At 37.5% G+C, this 25,204-nt stretch overlaps 4 protein-coding genes across 4 annotated transcripts; 1 reads left to right on the top strand and 3 right to left on the bottom strand.

Annotated features, from left to right (window-relative positions):
* The first annotated feature begins 3,337 nt into the window (after window positions 1-3,337).
* LOC135626406 (GATA transcription factor 9-like) lies at window positions 3,338-4,096 on the top strand. Its single transcript, XM_065131658.1, has one exon. It carries the CDS (start codon window positions 3,338-3,340, stop codon window positions 4,094-4,096), a length of 759 nt encoding a protein of 252 aa, XP_064987730.1.
* Window positions 4,097-5,492: 1,396 nt separating this feature from the next.
* LOC135626405 (gibberellin 20 oxidase 2-like) lies at window positions 5,493-7,477 on the bottom strand. Its single transcript, XM_065131657.1, has 3 exons — window positions 6,924-7,477; window positions 6,514-6,835; window positions 5,493-5,873 (listed from the first exon to the last, which is right to left on the bottom strand). The coding sequence occupies exons 1-3, from the start codon at window positions 7,475-7,477 to the stop codon at window positions 5,493-5,495; spliced, it is 1,257 nt and encodes a 418-aa protein (XP_064987729.1).
* Window positions 7,478-10,415: 2,938 nt separating this feature from the next.
* On the bottom strand, window positions 10,416-17,015 carry LOC103971301 (probable methyltransferase PMT26). Its single transcript, XM_018820568.2, has 9 exons — window positions 16,734-17,015; window positions 14,872-16,152; window positions 14,652-14,801; window positions 13,688-13,958; window positions 13,498-13,608; window positions 12,635-12,809; window positions 12,265-12,537; window positions 11,040-11,234; window positions 10,416-10,835 (listed from the first exon to the last, which is right to left on the bottom strand). Exons 2-9 carry the CDS (start codon window positions 16,117-16,119, stop codon window positions 10,607-10,609), a joined length of 2,652 nt encoding a protein of 883 aa, XP_018676113.2. The 5' UTR covers window positions 16,120-16,152; window positions 16,734-17,015; the 3' UTR covers window positions 10,416-10,606.
* A 540-nt stretch (window positions 17,016-17,555) lies between these two features.
* Window positions 17,556-24,548, bottom strand: LOC135627999 (aldehyde dehydrogenase family 3 member H1-like). The gene is made up of 10 exons (XM_065134513.1): window positions 24,244-24,548; window positions 22,331-22,399; window positions 22,148-22,244; window positions 19,555-19,761; window positions 19,195-19,310; window positions 18,946-19,050; window positions 18,694-18,866; window positions 18,523-18,613; window positions 18,204-18,353; window positions 17,556-18,025 (listed from the first exon to the last, which is right to left on the bottom strand). The coding sequence occupies exons 1-10, from the start codon at window positions 24,475-24,477 to the stop codon at window positions 17,786-17,788; spliced, it is 1,482 nt and encodes a 493-aa protein (XP_064990585.1). The 5' UTR covers window positions 24,478-24,548; the 3' UTR covers window positions 17,556-17,785.
* Window positions 24,549-25,204: the final 656 nt, after the last annotated feature.

The following is a 25,204-nucleotide window of genomic DNA, read 5'->3' as shown; positions in this document are numbered from 1 at the left end:
GCACAACTGGTTATCATGAGTGGCAGCCAACCTTACAAGGACTATTGAGTGTTGATAGAGGATCAATCATCTACTCTCGGTATCATGAGAAGAATATCTTATGTGTTCTTGCTCAAACAAATCTCTAGCCATGGTCATTCAAATTGAGAGAAAAAGAATTCTCTAGGAGAATATGATTAGAGCGACACTCGAGTAGAAACCATTTGGGTCTGACAACACTATGTCTGGTATACGGTCTCTAGGATATTAGATGGATAAGGGATTATAGATACACGGTAACTAAGGATAGACAGGTCCAAAGGATTAGATTCTCATGTATCGTCTAAGGATTGCAGCGTAGTTTCTTAGTACGTCCGTAGTCGGTGGGTTAAGTAAATTATTATAATTCATTGAGCTAGAAGGAGTTCTGATAAGTTATGACTCATGGCCAACTCGATGTTGGGCCTAGAGGGTCATATACATATGGTAGGCGTTACGATGAGTAGAGGTTCGGATATGAGATATCCGTTGGAGCCCCTATCTCATTGGATATCCAATGAGCCCCTGAATTATTGGATCATATGGATGAGATTTAATCAGAGTCAATGAGATATTATTGGATAGAGATCCACTAATCTAAGAGACTTGAGTAGTTGGATGGAGATCTAATACCCAATATGACAGGATGTATTAGGGTTAAGTTGATAGGGGCCTCTATAAATAGGAGAGTACTAAACAACCTCCGGTTATCATCTCCTATTCTCATCTCCCCTTCTCTTTCTCAGATAGCAAGTGTGGAGTTTTGAGTAGTGAATTGAGGAACATCGTCATAGCCCTACTGTGTAGATCATCGTTAGAGAGGATGACGCTTAACCTCCTTCATCATCTCCTACAGATTTGTAGGGATACATGGATACACGATCTCTCTAGGTAAAATATAATCTTTCATATACGTAGTTTTCGATTTTGCATATTTTGCGCACTAATCTTCGCACGAAGACGAACACCTTTTTAGGAAATCTAGAAATTTTATTTTTTATTTTTCCGTTGTGCATGTGATGTCACTCTTAGATTTCTCTACATCAATCTCATAATGAATAATATTAGATAAAATAACACCAACTTATTAATTATTTATTTTAAAATAATTTTATAAAAATACTATCAGACCTTAGGATATTATTTTTATCATTATGAAATAAGAAGTTAGAACTACAAAATATTGGTTTATTCATCTTACAGCTTAAAATTTTGAAAATCAATTACAAAATAAAAAATGAAAGGTCCAAACTCTGATATTAAAAAAAGAAGAAAAAATAAATGTTTAACTGAATAAACTCATTAGGATTTGATCATTTGCGCATGTAGCAAATTATATTAATTCAAATAATCAAGTTCTTCTTATATACATCAATTTAATCATCATATTCTATGAATGTTTGATAATTCTATTTCGAAAATTTTATAGTTGTTGAAACGACCTACATAATATCTGGGAATAATAGAGCTAATTTAGATATAGCAAATTCTCTCTCTCTCTCTCTCTCTCTCTCTCTCTCTCTCTATATATATATATATATATATATATATATATATTCAATTAATAGTTTTCTTTTATGCTTCAAAGCAATACTTTACCCTACTCTAGTTTTCATATCCTAATCTTTATGCTTCTAAAGAAATCATAAAGCTAATCGGGGTAATTAGGTACCTCGTCAAATCAGCTAAACGAACCTAAATTAGATTGGTAAGAGTAGGTAGATATAAATATTTAAACACCGATTGGGTCGAATATTTATTGATAGATATTTAGTCCAATAAGTACCAATGCTAAAATTATCGCTCAATAATTATATATAGATTATTTATATTATTTTATTCAATGATATCAAACAATATTTGTATTTTATATATCATATCCATTAGTACACTACCAAAACAAACATTCGAAAAAAATACGTTTTTGATTTTAAAATCATTGTTCATGCAACAAAAAGTAATCTATCATACATCGTATATTTTTCCGTACAACGTACTGTTGACTTTCCGATGAAATGATAACGCAAACGAAGGACACAAAGTCACCCAAACCAGCATTAATCTGGTATTTTTATCGAAGAAAAAAGGGTAAATTTTTTGAGAAATTCCTTTTTATGTTTTTGCACAGAAATTTGCTCATTTTAAAGTGCATTCTTTTTATCATATTCTCTAAAATATTCATAACATGATACAATAGTATTAGAAAAAAATATCATTGACGCCTTGATCATTATGACGTAGTTTAATACATAGGAATATTCAAGATACCTCTGAGATGGATCCAAGGTGGAACTATTATGCTCCGAGATGGTTCTAATATAGCCCTATAGTGATTTTGAGAGGGTTCTAAGGTGGCTCCGATGTAGTTTCGAGACAAAAATGTTGTACTCTCGACGTATCACCTATACGAAAATTAAGGTACGGTAGCATTTTTTTAATTTGATCCCTCTGATGCTTAAGCTAGTAATCTGAAATCCCCAAATGTGAGTTAAAAATCGTTCTCCTCCCGAAATTGCTTTAAGATACATTTTTATATCTTTCAAGAAGAGGAAGAAAGTTTGTAATTGTATTCTCTTATCATAAAAAAAAGAGAATAGGGTTTGTAATTGTAATTGTATTCTCCTCCCGAATTTTATATTTCTTTCTCTTACCATAATAGATGAGATTGAAGTTTGTACTTCTCTAACTCTCCATATGCAGACTAATGGAGAATGACATAAGTCTTGTGTAGTTTCACTTACTAAAAAATTTCTTATCAAATAATAACTCTGATCCTATTTGGTGAACCGATTCATGGTCAATCCATTTTACAATTCCTCAATTGTAATATATTTAATATACTTATAATATTTTATAAAAATATTTAAAATATATTATAACAAATACAAAAGTCTTCATATTTGATTACTTTTTATAAACTAATAAAATATTTATTTAAAATTATAGTTTTATATATGAGTTGATTTTCATTAATTTTTAAGATAGCATGTCTCAATTATAATATTTTTGAATAGATTTACGATAATGGAAATATAAAATACTATAAGTCCATTAGAAAATACTATGATTTATCCTATAAATCTTATACATCATAAATTGGATCTAGATTATGATAAATAAGAGACGCTTTTGGAAAATACGAAAGAGGGACATCTCTCCGGAAAAAAAAAAAAAAAAAAAAAAAAAAGAGTTTACCCAAAGAATAATAATTTTTATATTAAAAAAGAGATAGATAGATAGAGAGAGAGATAAATTCCATGTTGGTTTTGACGACTTGTTCCCTTACGTCCCAACTCCGTCTGCTTCGCCTATAACCTCCATGTTGCCTACGCTCGCCGCCCTATTAGTCATGGTCTATCGCCCCCGCTTATTCAATCTAGACCTCGACGAAAGCCTTGAGCCCCACATGGACGACCCCGCCGACGAGCCTCTCTATGTTCCCGACGACCCCCTCGACAGCATACGATTCCTCTTCGATCCCTTGGACGAATCCATCGTTGCTTCCTGGAAACCAGAAGTGACCGAGTTCTCCGTCGCAGAAGCCGCCGAGGTGCTCCGTCCTGATTGCCACACCGCCGTACCAGGTACGCTGAGGAGGCCACGAAGCCAACATCAGCCACGGGCGCGGCGTCTCGACCCTATGACGTCAGCTCCCGGCGGTGTTGACGGTGCGCAAAGGCGATCGCGCTCTCTTGACCCTTGGGGTACAGCTCCCGCGGACGTCGGCGATGCTCGAGGCCGCGGCCGAAGGCGGCGTAGGGCTCGCTCGTCGACCCGCGAATCCCTCGACGCTGCCGATGACCCGATAGTGAGGGATGAGAATGTCGGCGACGGCGAACGCATCTGCAGACATTGTGGCACGAGGGAGACGCCGCAGTGGCGATCCGGTCCCAATGGATCCAGCGAACTGTGCAATGCCTGCGGCATTAGGTACAAGTCCGGCCGCCTGTTTCCGGAGTACCGGCCGTCTACAACTGCTACATCCATAGACAGCAGCAACTATTCCAACAGGCATAGCACTATAATGACAATTAGACAAAGGAGAGATAATGAAAGACGAGGAAGAGAAAGAGGCTGATGCTACTCCTGTTAGGGTAAACAGTAACAGGATATAGTATTCGGTCTTCCCATCTCGTCACGATTATTGTTTGAGTCTTTTAGCTTCTTCCATCGTAATTTGGATTCCTTGGTTTACACAGGTGTATATATCGTTGGTATAATGAAAGCATGAAACTATACTTTAGGCCCCGGAGAATGTTATGGGATACAGTGAAAAAAGTAAGAAGTAATTACTGCAGCTTTTCTAAATTTACAAAAGTTTTTTACACTCATAAAAACCCTTAATTATTTTTTTTTTTACACCCACATAAATCCTATTGATAATTTAAAAAATATTTTCCTAAAATTGAAAAAGAAAATAAAAAAGAGAAATTTTGCATCGTGGATGAATACATTGCATTCACCCATGTCGGTGACGAATATTTTATCTTGTAGTTCCTCGCTTGAACGTTATCTACTTCCATTTGATCGTACAACATCAACTTATCTAAGAGATCAGATAAATCAATTTTCAAAGATACGTAAAGGATAACCCTGTTTATCTCAACCTCTTATGAAAATGACAGTCTATTCTATTCTATTCTATCATTATTTTCAAAAACTAAATATCCTAATATCATCATCTAATCATCTCAACTAAATATCCTAATGACATCATCTAATTCATAAAAGGTCTATTACAAGAGAATTCAATAGAAAAAAAAAAAAAAAAAGAGTCTATGAGAATGTCTTCAAGACACTTCCATCTGCGACGCATCTTTGTTCATCCCCGTCCTGCATAAATGTAAGAAAGATTTTAATGATGAAAATTGTGTGTAGGAATAAGATTATGCAATTATCATGCGTGTTATAACTTCATACGCTTGCAATGCGATCAGTCCTCACAACCTTTCTCGTTGATATATTTTTCTATATCCACTCGCATCCCAAAACAAAACAAAAAACAAAAAAAAAAAGGGTTAGCTTCCACATTCTATGATATGAGCTAAGCTTGATGATGTACAAAACACTAGCATAAGCTTAAAAGAACAAAGAATAAAGAGAGACGAGTTTCAAGTTTACCAAATCCATCTATCAAAAGTTAACGTTTTGAAATCTCATCTAATAAATTTTAGACGGTTTTCATTGGTTTAATTCATAAAAAAAATATTATAGGATTGAATATTGTGTTCGCCACACGATCTTTGTTTTAAAAAGAAGGATGATCAAATAACATGTTAGTTTAAGCTATGTTATAATCCAAATTTAAATTACTTGAAGTAGAGATAGGATAAAATGAATTACCATAATTTAAAGATATATATATATATATATATATATATATATAGCTAAAAATGGTGAGATGATTAATATTAAGGGTACATGAAAAAAAAGATAAAGAATGATTAAAACTAAAAATAAATGTTTAAATAATCTTAACTAATAAAAATATGAATTTTTATATATCTCGATGATAGGCGATTTAAGTGAGACTTTATGGTCTTATTGTTGCTATTATTGTTGGAGGAGAGATAGAGATGAATTGAGTAGGTGAGAAACCGGTGAGTGAAGTTTTGCAGTGTCGAGGCGTCGGTCCTGTAGTGGCTCTGTGTGAACTCCAGCAGCTCCGCCCATGTGAAGTCCGGGTACTTCCTCGGCACGCCGCCGCCACCGTCGCGACCGACCAGAAACTCCTTCGCCGGCCGCACCACCTTGTCAGCCTGCGGACACACGAAGAAGGCCAACGACCGCCGCCTCCTGTCCCTGTTCACCACCGCCCGGTGGAGGCAGCTCTTGTACCTCCCGTTTGTCAAAGCCTGCACCAATTTTAAAGCGCGCAGCAGGTTGCATGTGCAGGTGACGACCACAACTACGTGCATGACGACTTAAGGAATAGCATTAAGATCTTCTTTGGCATGGGGAAGAATACCTCTAAATAATATTAATATCATTTAACAAACATAATCTATTTAAGATTTCATCAAATCCAATGAAATCCATTGAAAAAAAAAAAAACTCTTCTTCTTCTTTTCCAGCTTCACTTGTATCATATACACCCCTCAGCTCGTCCTGATCAATGTCATTACATCTCTAAATTCTTGAGTCATTAGAGACACATCATCTTAATTCTTATCATCGGTGAATAGGCTCTAACATCATCTTTGATAATTTGAGTCCAGTGAAACTAGATCAGGACCAATCATTCATGGAGGTCAGACAGCAGTACAGGAGAAGCGCTTAAGCTCATACACTGAGTAGTAAACTGTTCATCAATCTGTTTGCAACTTGAGATTATTCCTAACACTTGCATGTAATGTGGCATTTGATGTAGAAAAAGAAATTATTGGTGGTATCAAGGCCAGCACAAATGTGTATATGGTAAAATTATGATATGAACATGGTGGAGTAGTACTACTGGACATGCTTTTCTCTGTGCTTAACAAGGTATTCACGTACCATGAAGGTGTCGCCTATGTTGATGACCAGGGCACCGGCGATGGGGCTCACGGACCGCCATTTCCCTTCCGCGAACACCTGCAGCCCGGCCACTTGGTCCTGATGCAGAATGGTGAGGGCGGTGGGATCGCTGTGCGGGCCCGTCCCCAGCGTCAGCTCCGGCTCCTGGCACGGCGGGTAGTTGTTGCACCTCATGATGGAGCTCCCGTCCTCGAAGAAGTTCCTGTAGTAGTCCCTTCCCATCCCCAGGCTGATCCCCAGCAGCTCCATTATCGACAGCGACAGATCCTTCATGGCCGCGCAGTACCTTCGGTGCACCCTCCTGCATGCATGTTTCGACACGATCGCAGGTCGTCATCCAGCTCTCAGTGCTGACGATGAGAAGTGCAGTGAGATTGCGTGCGTGGTACCCCATCGGTTGGAATTCTTCACCAAGCTTGGACGTGATGTAGTCCACCACTCCATCCCTGTTCCCGCTGTAGTCGTAGGCGAACGACAGCGTCTCCTTCCACGGCAGCATGGAGGCGAAGCGATCCGTGTGGGCTCCGACGTAGCCCCACGTGCTCCCGGGCCGCCGCCGGGCCCTCAGTTTGGTGCTCAGGGGGAGCTCGAAGAACTCATCGGCGACGCGGAGGGCGTCGTGCAACGCCGCCGCGTCGACCTTGTGGTTCATCACCTGGAAGAACCCGTGGCTGGCGCAGGCGCCGCGGATAGCCGCGGCCGTGCGGCTGGTCGAGGCCGCGTCGCCCTCGAGGAATCCCTTAAGGTCCACCACAGGCACCTCGAGCTCTTCCGGTTGGTGCGGCCTCTCGCAGCGAGGCCAGATGAATGCTTCGGGTATCTTGGATTGTTTCTGTAGGACAGAGGGGTCGAAGACGACGACACTGTTACCGCAGTGGCTTTTGCCCTTGTCGAGGTCTAAAGTAGCAGGAGAGGAGAGGAGGGAGGTGGGGAGGGAGTCCATGGAAGAGAAGAAGGATGAGAACGGAGTGCAGGTTGGAGCTATTTGTAATGGCAGCACATAGAAGGCGACAAGAGAGGAGGAGGTGATGGAGGAAGAAAGAAAGGGGGCGTACAACACTTTGTGTTTGGATAAATGTGGCGACGCTAAGCGTAAGCTAAGTTGGAAGGGAGAGGTGAAGGTTAAGGCCTTTGGTATTGTCGAGGAGGGTGTGTGCGTGGGAATCTCTGGTGAAGCTGAGCCAAAGCCTGGGACGACTGACTCCCGTAGTTGTCATCTATCGTCTTCCTTTCAACTCTTCTTCTCTTTCCTTTCCTTGTCTACGTGGAACTCGGTTCCTCGTCAGTGCCCTCCTCTCCACCACCACAAGAGCTGCTCTGCATGAGCATCCACTGCAAAGTTTTACTTGGTTCCCAGACGTGTAGCCATAAGAGAACAAATAGCTTTGGAATTGCCGAGCATGTGACTTTCTCAAACTAAATAAACTCCACCATGGCAAAAGTAAAGCTCTTCAAAGAGTCGCATCCCCTCTGACACATTGTGGACGAGAGGTTTGATCACTTGTCTTGGCAATGGCTCCAAACATATAGCACTAAAAAACATTGGCTTAGGCAGGCATACCAACATGCAATTTTGATGGACCTCCACCTAAGTTTGTGCTGAGTACTGATCACAAGCTGACGATACTTGGAGGTGTCTTTTCCAAGGCAAATTGAATTGGATTTGGTGCAGCACAGTGGCCATTTTCCTGAGCTTGTCTTTACCTGTAACTCTCTCTTACATGGACTCGTGCATGAACTTGGTCCTGCACTGGGAGTGTCTCTCGAGTGAAGCAGCTTTAGGAGCATTTTAGTTGATCCTCCAACATCATGATCTGCTCACCAAATCCCACACGGATGCGTCTCATCAAACCCCTGGTTTGATGTTTCTTGCACCTGGTCGTCTGTGTTCTTGTGGTTTTTCTCTCTGTTACGTGTCTACTTTCTTCTAATTCCTGTATTCTTCCGAGTTATGATCTAAAACACACTCATTTGGAAGAGAGACTGTGAGTATGAGTTCAGAGATGATTTCTCCCAGCATGGAAGAACCATTTTATCCAGCAAGTTGTGGGTCATCTGATTGGTGTCTAAAGTAGTAATCTAGAATTCCTGATCTCTATGTATCTATTACTGACTTAAAAAGTGTAAAGGGGAAAACATACTCAAGTCTCAACCATTCTATTGAAGCTTTAGGTTGGATTGTATAGAATGATTTACCGAAAAGCTTCGTCAGTTTCGAGAGTGAGGAGTTCCTTTGGAGTTGGACGTTGTCGATGTTCTCTGAAAGAAGTGAAGAGGAGATTGTTTTTGTAAGGTAAAAATTAAGAAAAGATGAGACGAGTAGGATGAAGGAAATAGGTGGTCAATTCATCTAATACAACTATTTTTTTGGTGGTGTTTTGGGCTTTCCAGTATATGGGATGACTAATGGCAAAATTGATGAAGGCTAATTAATATATGGGAAAAATAAATTAAGCTGAAAAGAATATTTTTTTAAAAAATATATATTTTTTATTTTAAATTATATAAAAAAATGATGGATCACTCTTCATCGTCTCATTGAAAAATATCTCAAATATAATGAATATTTTTCACAGCACTATAGAAGATGATAAAATGAGCGTAATGTTCGTCACATAATTAAGGTTAATTATCGTAACGAAAGATATTCTCTAAACTAGATTATTCTAACTATATATGATTAGATACTTTTAAATTATAAATAGAGATATGACATAAGCCCTCAGACAATACTAATCTTCTTGACACTCCGATTCTTATTTTAGGTTCAAACTAAATTGAGCATTGAAAGGGTCTTGTGGTGCACATCTCAATATAGTTTTATAAGAAATGTTAAGATCAAGATGATAACTCCTTACCAATATCCAAGAACTTTAGAAAAAGGGTTTAGGTTAGGTTTCAATATGTTAGATTTTTTTTTTTTTTTTTTACAAAAGATAAAGTAGCGCAAAAATAGAATACAAGCTCTTGTGATAACCTATCAAATTTTTTTATCGACTAAGCTAGTCAGTACTTTTAATCTCGATACAATGGATTATAGATTAAATTTGACAGTAATATTTAGTTCAAGCTAATGTTTATAATGTCGCCAAAGCCTTTATATTAGTTTTCTAACAGGATTTACCTTCAGTTGATCTCAGCATAAGTCAATGATATTTAATGCATCAAGTTTTGAAGGCTTGGAATATTTTAGCTGCTACATAATGGAAAAGACATAGTTCCTTTCATATTCTAGACATGGTTTGGAGTCTTTATAAAACAAAGGCCATTATTTCTGAAACACTCGGGAAAGGTCTAAAACATTTGCAAACAGAGCGTTTCATGTGATTAGAGATTTAACACATTTCCCCCAAACCCAAATCCAAAGAATTGATAGTAAAACACAAACCTATAAATTAGCGAACACTCCATTGAGAGAAACAGTAAGAGCATTTAAGGTGTTCTCATTGTGTCCTTGTTTGTCATAATAAGAAAACACATGTTGTATTTACATAATAATAATAATAATAATAATATCATAATTTGAAAGACTTCCAAACTTGAATTCTTCCTCCAAGCAATTTGATTTCAAGAATCCAAAAACACTTATTTATCCAGATAATTACTTATTTGAGTTCCATGGTTAGGAATGGAGGGAGGGATTTTCAAGCTGTATCTCTCTCTCTCTCTCTCTCTCTCTCTCTCTCTCTGTGGGTAATTAACTACCATAATCCTTTCATTTAACATTAGTTGCTGGTCACTCTTGACTTCTGCGAGAGCAGCCAACTACACATTTAATTTAAAACAGGTTGCTGGAGATGCCATAAACACCAGATGAAGACCAAAATGATGCAAAAAGAACTTGATCTGCCAATATTAACATCACATCTCAAGGATTCTCAAACATGGAATTATTGGTTAAAAGAATATGATTTTACATTCAACTCATAATCACAAAGCACTTCCTATCCTTGTATTGTCAGCATTAAACAAAAACGTTGGAAAATAATAGAACTTATATGGTACACAGTAATAGGAATGAGGAAAAAAAAAAGATAAAAAGAAACTGACAGCTCTTCAAGACTCAATTGTTCTAAGATAACGATGGCAAACTTGCCTCGACTTCTTTTGGCCTCCACATTGTCTTTTGGACAAACAATAGTCCTTCATTTTCCTTTGAGTAAGTCATTCTGACTTCCCACTTCAATGATTTTGCCATGCTCTCAACCTCTTCTATTGTCTCTGAATTATCCCTTACAATAAGCTTGCCTTCTGGTCTCAGTATCCTATCCACTTCAGCAATCACTGCCCGTAACTTACATCTGCATAGAAACAGTCCCCCCCAAGAAAAACAAATTGGTTAGGAGATAAAAGAACACAGATGTACCTTCTCCAGGTTGAAGTTATTTGTCTTTGTGTTCGTCGCCATGAGTTCAGAATTGGTAACGAAGCTCAAATAAGCAAATACATAGCTAAAATTTTTAACATGAGACTGATGAATCCACATATAAAATGTCAGCTCTGACCTCTTCTTTATTTTGGAGAATAGATGATCTGCATGAAGTAGATCATATGATCTAGGATACGTGCTGAAAGATTCACACCAGTCATGATACATTCCAAACAGTCCACGCTCATAAATTAAAGGAAGAGTATCTGGTGAATCAATGGAAACAATATTCATGATCCATGCATTCGCTTCTTGCAAAGCTGCAGCAAAACTGAAACAAGCAGTGATAAGAAACATCATTTGTTTCATGATATGTTGACAATTAGCTGAAGATGGCAATCCTGCAAGTACTAATAAGGAAAATAAGCTATTCATAGTTTCATAACATCTTTTGTCACAGATTTTATTTACAGGGTTCTTATGTTCATTTGGAAGTATAAGACAACAGCTAGAAAACTACATGAAGACTAGGGCATGAACAAATAAGTAAATGCTGAAAGAATGTTGCTATATATATTTACTACAACAGTTTCACTGAAACAGCCATGACATGCTTCTCATATTATGAATTCTATTGGCATGCCTAAGGCAATAAATATGTATACATATAGTTTGTTGGGTTGACAAAAACCATAGTTATTAAAACCAGACTGGACCAACTGGTCCAATCAGAAAAATCAGGAATCGGATCCTTGACAGTCAAGTGACCATAGTATCCTTAAATATGATAATATAGCATTTATGTTTTTGAGGATACTGATTGGAAAATAAAAAAAATAGATGTTTTCTCAAAGGGCTTATTATCTAACTCCTTTCTCTGATAATCTCCTCTATGATTTTTCTCAACTTTATCATTTTTGTTTTTTCGCATTAAAATCATCATTTACTCTTTTGATATCTACCTCTGTTTTTCTCTCGCTTTCGTCATTTATTTATCTTTCTCATAACCTCTCTTCCTTTTATTGTTATCACTGCCTTTGTTTTCTTTCACAATTATTCTTTATAATTCTTCTTTTATGACAACACATCATATGAGCTAACCTATTTTTGTTGTCAGCCACAAATTCCATGTTTTGATTATACAACAAAGAGGCATTTTATGACTATATTTTTGTTATTATTATTTTTATATAATATAAAAGTATGTTTTTTAAAAAATTATCTTATATTAAACCTATTGTCTGACTGCTTAATGGACCACTGACTCAAGGCTCAACGGGATTGACGTTTGACCTGAGTATAATATATACGAAAAAAATTGCAGTAAAAGAGAGAAAATAGAAATGCATGTTTTCACATACCCTCCATATACGGCTCTCATATCCATCACGTTTCTCACCGCAGACCAGTTGATTCCCAATCCCTTCATATACGATTTGCTTACAATATGCTTCCAAAGCTCAGTGTCTGCTTTGAAGTCCTCTGGTGCAGGCCTTCCATAGACTCCAACCTGTGAACTATTCAGCCAATATGGGACATTATCCAGTCTCAGTGGCCACTGCTGTGGCCACTGCGAGCCCCGGACATTAGGATCTACGGGCAGTTTGTGCATGCATGCTTGCAAAGGGATGTTCCTGGAGAAGTGCAGAACAATGATTCATTAAAGGCACATTAAAATGCATACTGAATTGAAACTAAGACAGATGCATAATCTCTTAAGAAGAACTTAACCAGGCTGCATTTGGATCATCAGAACCTTGGCAGAGTGGAGGGCTGTCTTCGGTTCTTTTGGCATAGCATTCATTGTCTGAAGGCTTTCTGTATATTGCCATGCCGACTTCATTGATTCGATCCTTCGTCTTATTCACCATATCCCAGCACATGGATTGTGTCAATGCTGTCATGGCTGGCAATAGTTTCACATTAGAGTTCAGTGATCCGATAGCTACTTTCTAATCAGAAAAAGCATGACACCAACATCCTCAAGGAACAAACTTTCATTAGTAGTCTTCTAATCAATAGCAAAGATTTAATGGATTCATTTGAATTCTCCTCCTTTTAGTGAATATTCTAATTTTGTAGAGATTGGAGAATGATAAAATATAACTTTTCAGCTTAGTGTCACATCAAGGGTAGATGAAGAATTGAACTGAATTGAATTATAAGGGTTTGACAGGTATAGAGTATCATTAACTTGGCCTAATATTTTTGGGTTATTTGGTGTTAGGTATATTAAATTAATAAATTATTTTTTCATCAAGTCGGATTATACTTTATAGTAAACGATATCAGAGTCAATCTAGCATTGGTTATCCCATCTCATTAAGTCATAACAAATATTATTAGTGTCAATCTAGTATTGGCATAGTAAAGGTCCAAATAGTAAAGAGATTTGTATGGATGAGACATGAGGCATATCACAAGGTTAACCCACTAGTAAGAAGGGAGATTGTTACTCCCTTACTAGAGTCTCATATGAGATAAAATATCATCAGCTAAGGTCATGATATAAAATTGTAAAAATAAACCCGATCTTCTATTACACGATTTTTTAGTACTTAAAAATTTTGAGTAAGTCAATTAAAAAAAATTACCTTCCCAAATCTCAACATCCTCTGGAATTTGTTGATAAACTGGTGTAGCAGACCATACGAAATAACCACCAGGACGCAACATTCGATTCAACTCCAATAAAAGCATACCACCTGCACAATACATGTTACATCCATTATGGCACCAAAAATAATCTTCGAAACATAAATCTAAGTCTTGATTTGGAATAACCTTCTATATGCCAAGGGACCCTACAACGGGCACAATGGATGACATCAAAAACCATTCCAGGGAAAGGAAGTCTTTTAGTGCCCATGACAGCTGATAGAGCTGGAATTCCTCTTTCAAGAGCAAACTGCACTTGAGCTTCATGCTCATCTTTAGGAGCAAACGACATGGTAAGTACATCTCTATCGAATAGAAATCCTCCAAAACTAGCGACCCCACAGCCAACATCCAACACAACACGGCTTTTCTTTCCCCAGGCTATATCAGGCATAGACTATTACAAATGCAAAAGGATAATCACAATTATGATAATAATATTCAACAAATAGATGTAATTTATAATTTTAAAGCTTCTAAATATGTTGGGTTTTCCTAACAACTTAATTGAGATTTGAAGGCACCTTAACATAATCGTTATCATAGTATCAAAGGAGGTTGTAAGTTCAAAACTTGGATCTGTCCCTCTCTATTGCATCCAATGTTTGATCAGTATTTGAGTAATGTCATTTACAATATCATGCATCAAGCCTTATTTAGCTTGCATGTACAAGGGGATATTAAATCTTGCTAATATATCGGGTCATTTTCAACACTTATGCAATGCATTAAGTATGACATAAAGTTATAATGGCTTCTCCAATAAAAAGGAGGATTTTGATAAAAAAATTAGTTGAACAATGGTAAAGTTGGAAACAAGAATCAACATAAAAACTAGCAAACAATGTTTCAGATCCTTCTTCCAGTTTAGACACACAATGCGGGACCTAAAAGGAACTTGAGAATGTCTCCAGGAAAAAGGCTTTGTTGCAAGCATTTCTTTGTAGCAACTATAAGCTAATACATGGGCATGAAAGGAGCATCAATTTTCATGAAAACACTGTGTATGAAGGAAATTGGTGCACAAAAACAATTTACTAGTTGTTGGGTAGCCCAATAAGCAAGAATAAGAGAGTAATAGCAAGTGAACCTCCTGGATGAAATCAATGTAGTGCAGTGCTCCATGTATGAACTGAGTGCCTCCACCAGGAAAAGTGAGGAATTCTCCAGACACTTTCACCCAATTTTGATGCCCCTTTACGGCTGCAAGCTGGGAATGAGGTACATTGTGGTACCATATCTGCACAACAATGAAAATGAGCATTTCTCTTTGTCTAAATAATGAGGCAAAATTCCACTAAATGAGATACCTTGTTCCTGCTATTTGGCCACTCAATGGGCCGTTTGTATCCTTCTGGCAGAGGAAGGAGACAGGCAGGAGCTTCCTCAGGACAATGCCTCTCTCGATGTTCATAGTGCTTAGTGCTTCTAAGCTTCTTGATTGCTTCCTCGTTGTCGAGGCAAGGGATGTAGTCAGTTCCGGCAGACACATTGCAGAGTTTCCAATTATTCCTAGTACCATGTTCCTTCGATGCAGCTTGCACTGCTTTCTCCTTCTTCGACTCGGTAGCTTGTGTAGACCATGCGCCATTCTGGGTACTGGTTTCGTTTAGCAGCTCCGACTGAGCTCCATCAGGAAACACCTCAGGAGAATTCAAGTCCTTCGCTTTGCTCCCTGCTGTGATCTCATCGGGTCTTTCTGCAGCCTCCTTTCCATTGTTGTCATCTCCTTTAGTCTCATCTGAATTCTGCTCTGAGAACTTCTCACCGAACTTACTGTCTGCTTTCTCTGTAATTTGCTGGTAATTCTCTTCTGTGCTCTTGTCTTGGCCTTCTCTGATCATTTCTCCACCCTCTGTTTTCCCAGTTTCATCCGAATTCTGCTGTGAGCTTTCACTTTGTCCATCATCTGTCATTTCATCAAACTTCTGGTCTGCTTTTTTTTCCTGCCCACCATATTTAGTTTCTTCAGAGTTCCCTTCCGTGCTCTTCTCTTGGCTTCTCTCCTTGCCATCGGTGACCATTTCTCCACCCTCCGCAATCCCGTTCTCGTCACTATATGTCTTCTTATCTGCTTTCTTTACCTGCCCACTATCTGTGGCTTCTTGAGAACTGTCTTCCGTACTCCCGTTTTCACCACTATATGTCTGAGTTGTCCTGGTGTTATCATCCATTTCGCTTTCTTGGGGCTTTTCCACCACGTTCTCGGCTGCTTTGTCCTGCACATTCTGGTCATCCAGTGACTCCGACCTCGTCTCAGTGGTAGAATCCTTGACGTCGACGTTGGCATCTCTTCCTGTTGCTGCTGCTGCTGTTGCCGCTTCATCGATGACATCCACTGAGCTGTCCTCACGCGGTCCCCGATCGGTCTCGGAGACTTGTTGCTTCATGTCCGACTTGCTCTCCGGCGAGGACATGTCGATAGGGACTACGGTGGACGACGAGGTCATCATCCAAACACCAACCAAGCAAAGAGCAATGAACGCGACGAGGGTCACCGTCGAGCAATGCGACGACGACCTCCTTGCGTCCATCATGGCGCTCCTCCTAAATGCCATTCTTCTTCACACACGATTACTAATGCTCTCAATCTGCGTCTCGAAATCAAAGGTAAACTAGAGTAAAAATCTACATACAACATCAACAAAGCACTCGACAGAGAACAAAATTAAGGAATAACGAGAAATTGAAATATAGGAATCAAAACACATTCTAATTAATACCTAATTGCAAACCAGATATTGAATGACGACAGAGGATAGATGAGAAATTTGGGAAACACAGGTATTTTAAATCACTCTCTCTTAAAATCTGTTACTGTAGCCACCCTCCTTTCTCTTTCGATTGCATTGCATCATCCTTATTTATAAATTAAAACAATTTTTTTTTTAGATTTTAATTTAATATTCCAAAGAGTTTTGGGAGAACACCACAATCGAACATTTTTTTGGCGTGCTGTCGCTGGAAACCTGCGTTAATGATTGTAACAGCGATGGAAACAAAGTACAATATGTTAGACAATTATCCTCCTTTGCAAGAAGGCATAAAAATCAAACTTCCTTTGCACGCTCGGAAGCCTTCATTCAAAACTGAGAAGACGCCTACCTCGCCTAATTCCATCCGAAGTAATGATGGTAGCACGCAACTATCAACGTATCGGGAAAAGGCTCACCTTTCGTCAACTCAACGACGCATTGGATCTACGAAGACGAGGAAGAAGAAGAGAAATAGAGGAGGATGAGAATTGATTGCATGCGAGATTATTATAAGAGACGGGGAGCGGATCTGTAGAGCAAAAGGTGCTTCTTTTCTATTGATCGAGAAGAAGTTTTCATGGCGGGGAAGCGGAAGAGGAAGGTTGAGCGTCGAGCGAGAAGAGGGTGGCCACACGAGCCCCGGGTTTGAAGGCGAGCGAGGCGCAACTTATGCGTGTCTCAACTAAGCATGCGTCACTTTACCCGCTCCATGCCTTTGGTTTTCCTATATATTTATTTTTTTATTGATAAAAAAATTAATTTGATTATAGTTCAAAAACTCAGCATGGATTGAAGTTGATAAGATGAGTGACTCATTAACTTGATAGGTCTAAACCATCTAGAATACGTAGTTACAAATTAATGATATTATACATTCAAGAAGCCCTCTTTATCAGCAGGCTTGAAGTGTTACAATCTCCCCCCACATATATTTCTACCATTTTTTATATTAAATGATTTTTATATCCATACATATTTCATGTTAGATCATTTTGATCAAAATGTATTGAATGATTGTTGAGCTTTGTATGTAGTAATTTATCATTGTTACTTCTACGAGTCTCTCATGAGACCTGTGATAGCATTCCAGCCATGAAAGAACAGCATAGTAGCTTATCAAGAAACTTCCAAGTAGCATTTCGTACCAAAATACTAATGAGAAAGAAAACCTGATCTACTCTTGAAAATTAAAATGCACCAAGCTCATTTCTCCTTGTTCAGATTGTAATAGAAAAGGATGCATAATAACCTTGTAAATTTATTTTTGGAAGGAATACAGAGTCACAAGCTTTAGACCTCATAAGAATCTGATATGCAATATTATTGTGATCTTCGAAGGACCACTAAAGGATATGATACGTCGTCCCACTAAAGGATTAATCATATGCAATATGACTGATATGCAATATTATTGTGATCAGTCATATGCAGCAATATGACTGATTTGATACGTTGTCCCACTAAAGGATTAACCCCTTGGCCATCCAAGTATAGCAAGAAGAAGAGCTATGATGCTGCCGTTGATCAATCCCCTAAGAATTTTCTGCTTCTGTGGTGTATATGGAGGGTATCTAGCAGGAGCTTCCCCACCAAATCCACGAGATAAGACAGCTTTCTTGTGACTAAATGAGTCAAATGAGAATTTGCCATGGTAAGCCCCGATTCCACTCTCACCTACACCACCAAATGGCAGATGGGGATTTGCAAGCTGCACAAATAGAAGACATTATTATTTCAGTCACAATAATCCAAATATTTTCCTAGTTGTTTGTTTCTCATATGGTCTCATCTGATATAAAAGTAAATGAATTCATAGTTAGCAGCAAACTTACAGGGATGCCTACACATAGAGCATTTATCTCTTAGTATCAGAAAACGGAACTCACATGCAAGGCGGTATCATTGATGAGCATTCCACCAGCAGATACAGTTTTTACGAACCGCTCTTCTAATCTCTTGTCCTTGGTGAAGAGATAGGCTGCAAGAGGCTTTGCCTTTGAGTTTATAAAATCCAAACAATCTTCCACCTCGTTAAACTGAGCAAACAAAATACAGAATGTATATAAGGAACTACTGTACTCTGCAGATGATGGCTTCTAGTTTCTCATATCTAGGATACTCTCCAGTATCTAGGATACCCAGACAAAAGGGTGAATGTAATTTAAAGTGCATAAGATAATTTATATAGCATGGAGAGTATCTTACTGTAATGATTGGAAGTAAAGGGCCAAATATTTCCTCCTTCATTATTAATGAATCATGTGGAACATCTAACAGGAGAGTTGGGGCTATCTTCCTGCGGGGATATGGGATGGCATTGCAGTTTAACTGCTTTAAATTCATTTTGATTAGAAATTTATAATATTTGATGCTTACAGGTGCTTTTCATCCTGCTGGCCTCCATATACAATTGTGCCGGAAACCCTCTCATCATCCAAAAGGCTTGTCAAGCGTCTGAAATGTTTAGCATTTACAATGCGAGACAAATCAGGCGATTCCAATGGATCCTTCCCGTAGAATTTCTCCAAAGTTTTTTTCATAGCATCCACCTGTAAATGTCAACAAAGAAATAATAATTAGAATGAACAATATACAACTGCTCATTAACTTCCATACTAAAACTGCTACCAGTGTTGGAGCAAATGATTTTGTTGTTAGAATATAGTCTGGAGCAACACATGCTTGTCCATTATTGCATCCCCACTTGCCCACAGCAATTCTCTTTGTCGCAACCTTAAAAGATCAAGCAACAAGCACACATCAGCACCAAAAAAGACTAAAATGCAAGTCGATATGTGTTTCATAACTAAAATGCCATTATTGCCAACACATAGAACCCAACAAATGTACCCAGGAAGCAAGTAAAGAGATCATTACTTTAACATTGACATTTGAATCCACAAGAACAGGACATTTTCCTCCAAGTTCCAAGGCTACTGGTGTCAGATGTTTCGCAGCTGCAGTCATCACAATGCGGCCCACTTTTCCATTACCTGTGGATTTTCCAGAATGTTGCCAGTTAAAGGGCAAAAGCCAGACTCTTCAAACTCTAAAAGGGCATAGAGATATAGAGAAGGATGTTCTAAGCTGAAGAAATCATCAAAATCACAAGAATATTTAAACAGTGAAACTGTGCTGTAACAGCTTTAAAAAGTAGAATCTCACGTTAAAATGTTTAATAATTCATGAAGAATTTAAAATTTTGAAGTTAAGAAGCATAGTGTAGCAAGTCAAAACCTGTATAGAATATTTTATCCCACTTTTGCTCCAGAAGTGCTGTGGTCTCAGGGATTGAACCCTCTACTACTTTTACACAAGAGTTATCTGTGTATTTCGGTAAAATTGTTGCGAACAAGGATGATGTGGCAGGTGCAACTTCTGATGGTTTCAGAGCAACGGCATTGCCAGCCGCAATTGCGCCAATTACAGGATCAATAGACAACACTAGGTAAGACAGAAGAAACTTAATGTTATTGCTCCTGAGAAAGAGAGCATCAAGGTTGTATCAATGTCAAAAACAGTCTCAAATGTGATTACCACAGCAAAAAGAATATCAAAGCAGAAAAATTGATAGACACAGAAAATAAATGCACAAGATCGAGGCCATATCAACACTAGAATATGAACTGCTTTCAGCAAAGTGCAACTGACACTAATAAACCTTCTAAGTGCAGTCACTTCATTTATCCAGTGCCAAGCTAGCAATCAAAACAGGAGTAAACAAACAATTCCCCAGTTTGGTGATTTAAAATAACCCAAAGCATGCCATTAAATAAATTGGGATGACATATCTCTGAGTGACAATACTAGATAATAGAGCAAACTTTACTCATTCAGCTAAAGCTAAAAATAGGGTTAAACTTAAACAGACATATTATAACCAGCCTGCATTGGATAATCTTTCCGTGTAGCACCTAAAGATAATTAATGCAGGCAGCAGAATGCAAGGGCCATGTAAGAATCTCTTTAGGAAAATGGACAAACAAGTCAAGAAAATGTTAAATCTGTCTAGGTCTATCAAAGGAGCTTGGACTTTTCTGGATACACTAAAGTCACAAAAACACTCCACAACTTAGAAAATAGATGGAGATATTAGCTTCAGGAGTATATGATATAATTTCCAGATATAAAGATTATCTTGGCAACCAATAATCAATATCATCGTTGGTGAGCAAGCATTTCTATGTAAAAGCAAACCCCTGGAAACATGTTTACAGAAAAAAATCAGTATAATCATCACAAGCATACAACTGTGATGAACAAGCTGGGAATGATGTAACTACCTCTTACAAGAGCCTAATACCCAAGATGACTTGGTAAACTGGAGATTCAAATTTATTTAGGAAAACTCCAAATCAAACTTAACTGAAACCAATCTGGAGGTAACATAAAGTGAAATATAGCAGAAAGAAGAACCACAACTAGTAATAGATCTAGCAGCCCAAACTATGTTGGTGGATCTGAGCAAAATAAGATAGCAAAAACTCCAAATCCAACAATACTGTAAGTCTGAAACCAATCTAGAGGGTAGAAAATGTGAAATATAAAAGCAGAACCACATTAAGAGATCTAACTGTTTAAACTGTGTTGATAAGCCTGAGGAAAAAGAAAAAAATATAACCTCAATGACATATATACTTGGTTTTATGCACAAATAGCAGATTCACTAATTTAATACAAACCAAACAATGCACTTGCAATGATTTCATACCACTTAATACAAACCATGTTTTCCTTTTTCCTTTGCCCTCCTTAGTGTGAGTCTAGGTGCAGAGATCTTGTTACATATATTTAGAGGAGAATGCACAGACAAATTTTATTATTAGATAAATATTCTCATGTATTATCTTTTATAGATGCCATAGTTCCCAATTCTGCATTTATTAATGGAATTATTTGTACACCAAATGGTACATTATCCTCGACCATTTGGCACAACTATCAAGATTAATGAGAGCATAAGAGATGATCTGAGTAAAATTTATTTTGAGTGATTATATTTTATGCCATGGTTTGCAGTACCGGTCCGACAGGCTTCCGGTACGCGGACTGCCTGTTACCGGTCCGGTACTGTAACAGTACTGTAGCACTGCTACAGTGCTCGGCACGCCTGAATATACCGCTCGGTACACCTGGGTGTACCGAGCGGTATACCGTACCGTACCGGTACCGAGCCCAGGTCGAAACTCCGGTACGGTACGGTATTGCGAACCTTGTTTTATACTATTGTGGCATTTGACAAGATGTTACAAACATCCATTGACATTTATTCTTGAAGCATACTATATAAGATTTATTAATTAAAGTGCATGACCTAGGTAACTAAGTTACAAGTTCATCTTATCATCAAAATGCATCATCACCAAAAAGTTTCATACTGTTGTTAATTGCTATATGCTCATTCTCATTAGATTCCTGTTATGTAACTTAGCAAAAAAAACTTTGAAAAAAATTTGCACTACATTCACATTGAAACAAATCTATTCATCCCAAAAAGATATCAACTGAAATTAAAATTCAAGCAATGACAAAATAAAGAATCAAAGATTTAGATTGTGGATCTCAATCACCATAAAACGTATAAAGTAGTTGTATAAGCTAGTAAAGGCTAATAAATTTTCCAATCAAAGCAATAATATAACAGTATTCTATAACATTAAAGTCATTTGGGAGTCACAAAAATACAGCTATATATGCCAAAGCTAGACATATTTGCATAGAACTTTGAGTGATAAAGTAATAGGAAGAGCAAAGGAGTGCTTTCATCCTACTACATTTAACAAGCCATCCTCAATCCTAAAAACACACAAAACACAGAGTCTCCGCTTACAAAATGGATAGTTCCAAGCTGAAATGACCAGCACAACACCTACGGGCTCTGAGACAATTTCCGCTGATGATGGAAAAGTTGTGATAGAAGTTGGCACCTGAAGAACTTGGTAATTAGAAGGTTGATTTTAGAAATTTCCAGATAGTTATGTTTAATTTTCAGCAAGAATGATATAAAAGACACCTTTTCGGGTTTCATCCAGCGTTTCATTTCTTTTAGGGCAAATGTACATGCTGCTTTTGCCAGTGAAATCTGCACCATGAGTCATTGATCATATACATCACAGTCTTTCTCAGAATACTTATTAGCAGAATTGCAACAAGGAAGAGCATCAAAATTACCCATACAAAACCTATTGAACTTTAGAAACAACATAAAGTTTTATATATGCCTATGTTTCCGGATAATTCCATGATATAAGTAATTGTGGTGAGAGAGAAGAATAAGATTGCATATTTCAAGGAGAATCCAACACTTGGAAACAACAGTATTTCTATCGAAGTAGTTGTGACACATGCGGTTAGACATATAACTACCATCAAGCTTGTCAGACAGTTCAGGATTCGTTGAGTTTAATAACTTCATTAATCATATTTATTGGATTTACTGATAGCTTTACTAGGGGTTTTGGCCTAGTCAACATATTCAAAGATATTAATAGACATTTGAGCCACACGTTGACCAGGTCAGTTGTATATTTTTGACCAAGACACCAAAGTTCATTGACCACAGTTACTTGACCATCACTGTACCAAAAACTATTGAAAATTCTAGACAGGACGTAATTGATAACGGCTGTCTTCTCCATCTTCCGAATTTTGTATCACATTCTTTTGTTCTCATTGTTTAATACTTTTACTTCATATCTTTTTAGTTGGGTCTTCTGAGACAAATGAGCTCTGGTATCTTGAGAAAAACTGAGGCACTAACACTGCAAAAAATGTCTGGATCACTCTTAGAAGAGCACAGTCTCTTGTCTTTCCAAGCTTGACTTCCTTATTATATATATTAATGTGTAAGCTTTACATGAACTTCTACAATCCATGCATCAATGTTATCTTTTCTTATGGTCCTTAAATATAATAGAACCTTTAATTTGCCACAAAATCCATACAACTATGTTTAGATGAAAGCTAATTCAATATCGTCCAGTTGTATAACTGCAAACTTCTGAGGACTGTGCACCAATAAATTAGGCGAATATACATCATAACTAGAAAAAAATCATATGTCCACACAAGTAGAAGTCCAAAACTACAAAAAAAAAGAAAATTTTGGAGGCTTTTTACTAAGTGTTTGTTCAATGACTAAAATTCGGTGCTTGACTTACAGCAACCAGTCATAAGTCACACTCTTAATGTAATTTCTTAATTATCCTTAGCCCATTAATGCTGACAAAGTTTTATCCATTGGTACTTCCCACAGAACCTAAAGGTATGAAGTATTCGATATAGCTTGACAATGCTACAAGAATAGAAACCGGGTACTATTATTGGTATGTTTTATTCTACCTTATGTTCTTAAGCGAGTCTATCATTAAGAATGGCTAGCTCCATATTGTTTTTTATATTAAAAGATGAATTTTTGCATTATTGTCATGTGCTATGCTAAAATTAGTTCATCAGGCTCCCTATTGCTTCTAGTTCATCAATATATGAATGACCCTATCCATGGTCTTTGATCGAGTATAATCCATTTCGTCCATAAGAAAAAGACATGGCACTATTTCCTTCTTCGATAAAGATTACAATTATAAATAAGTGGTTTTTAATTATAATATGTAACCAAAAACTTCAAAGTCCATGATCCGGGGCATCAAAAGACTAATCCACTTAATTCCTAATCACACCAACTATTTCAAATGCAAAATAAAAGCTCCCATTATGAGATCGTACTGGCACATGGATCATAAATTCAACAATTATTGCCATTTGCATGCCATATTCCGGTCCCCATATCAGTAACTATCAATTCTCAGTAACATGAAGGGACTTATAGCAGCACAACCATGTACTTTTGGATGAATTCAACTGTACAAGAAAGATACAGACAAGAAAGCATCAAAATTGAATGTAGAAGGATTAGGATTCGAGGACCTCGTGAAGGTAAGACTCCATATGGGGCTTGGCGAGGTCGTCGTGGAGCGCGGCCATGATCTCCGCCTCCTTGTCATCGATCATCCTCACGATTCCCTTCAGCTGCGCCGCCCTCCACTCGTAGCTCCGCGTCCTCCCGGACGCGAAGCCCCGCCTCAGTCCCGCCACCAACACGGCCGCCCTCGCGCCGTCGAAGCCTTCCCCCACCGCCTCCTCCTCCGCTGGGTTCTCCATCGCTCCCAATCCCCAAAAGCTCCGACTCCACGATCCGCAGCAGGCGGTTTTAGTATTTATATAGACGACGTTAAAAGAAGGAAATCTTTTTCCTTATCAGAATTGTCCGCGATCTTTTATTGCGTGCTTTCGCTATCAATTGTCTTGGATTGACATCTATGTGGCCCAAAACACTTGACCTCTCAAAATTAAAGCGGAGGTCAAGTGTTTTGGGCCACATAGATGTCAATCTATATATATATATACATATATATATACATATATATATATACATATGTATATATGTATATATATGTATATATGTATATATACATATATACATATGTATATATATGTATGTATATATACATATGTATATATATGTATGTATATATACATATGTATATATATGTATGTATATATACATATGTATATATATGTATATATGTATGTATATATACATATATATATATATACATATATATATATATATATACATATATATATATATACATATATATATATACATATATATATATATATGAAAGAAGTTATTTACTATGGAAATTTTCCCGAACGATCCCTTTTTTTTATTTTTCTCTTTTAGTCTAAAAAATATTCTTCATTGGACATTAAAAAATAGTCGACTTTTTTTTATTCTTTCATGATTATAGTATTTTTTTTAATATATATTTACAGTATTTTTTAAAGATAAAAATTATATAACTCTATTCAAAAATATTAAACT

The sequence above is a fragment of the Musa acuminata genome, chromosome BXJ2-11, assembly GCF_036884655.1.
Source record: "Musa acuminata AAA Group cultivar baxijiao chromosome BXJ2-11, Cavendish_Baxijiao_AAA, whole genome shotgun sequence".
Taxonomy (NCBI): domain Eukaryota; kingdom Viridiplantae; phylum Streptophyta; class Magnoliopsida; order Zingiberales; family Musaceae; genus Musa; species Musa acuminata.
Note: the sequence above shows the minus strand (reverse complement) of the source record. Positions and strands in the feature narration are given on the sequence as shown.

What these genes read in the sequence shown, in the direction of transcription:
- LOC103971301 (XM_018820568.2), bottom strand. Translation starts at nt 16,119, where the DNA reads ATGGCATTTAGGAGGAGCGCCATGATGGACGCAAGGAGGTCGTCGTCG. An exon ending in GGTCCCTTGGCATATAGAAG is followed by an intron (nt 13,609 to 13,687) that starts GTTATTCCAAAT and finishes TGTATTGTGCAG; the next exon opens with GTGGTATGCTTTTATTGGAG. An exon ending in TTCTCCAAAATAAAGAAGAG is followed by an intron (nt 10,836 to 11,039) that starts GTCAGAGCTGAC and finishes GTTTCTATGCAG; the next exon opens with ATGTAAGTTACGGGCAGTGA.
- LOC135626406 (XM_065131658.1), top strand. Translation starts at nt 3,338, where the DNA reads ATGTTGCCTACGCTCGCCGCCCTATTAGTCATGGTCTATCGCCCCCGC.
- LOC135626405 (XM_065131657.1), bottom strand. Translation starts at nt 7,477, where the DNA reads ATGGACTCCCTCCCCACCTCCCTCCTCTCCTCTCCTGCTACTTTAGAC. An exon ending in GAAGAATTCCAACCGATGGG is followed by an intron (nt 6,836 to 6,923) that starts GTACCACGCACG and finishes ACATGCATGCAG; the next exon opens with GAGGGTGCACCGAAGGTACT. An exon ending in ACATAGGCGACACCTTCATG is followed by an intron (nt 5,874 to 6,513) that starts GTACGTGAATAC and finishes AAATTGGTGCAG; the next exon opens with GCTTTGACAAACGGGAGGTA.
- LOC135627999 (XM_065134513.1), bottom strand. Translation starts at nt 24,477, where the DNA reads ATGGAGAACCCAGCGGAGGAGGAGGCGGTGGGGGAAGGCTTCGACGGC. An exon ending in TGGAGTCTTACCTTCACGAG is followed by an intron (nt 22,400 to 24,243) that starts GTCCTCGAATCC and finishes CTCATGGTGCAG; the next exon opens with ATTTCACTGGCAAAAGCAGC. An exon ending in ATTCAAATGTCAATGTTAAA is followed by an intron (nt 19,051 to 19,194) that starts GTAATGATCTCT and finishes TGATCTTTTAAG; the next exon opens with GTTGCGACAAAGAGAATTGC.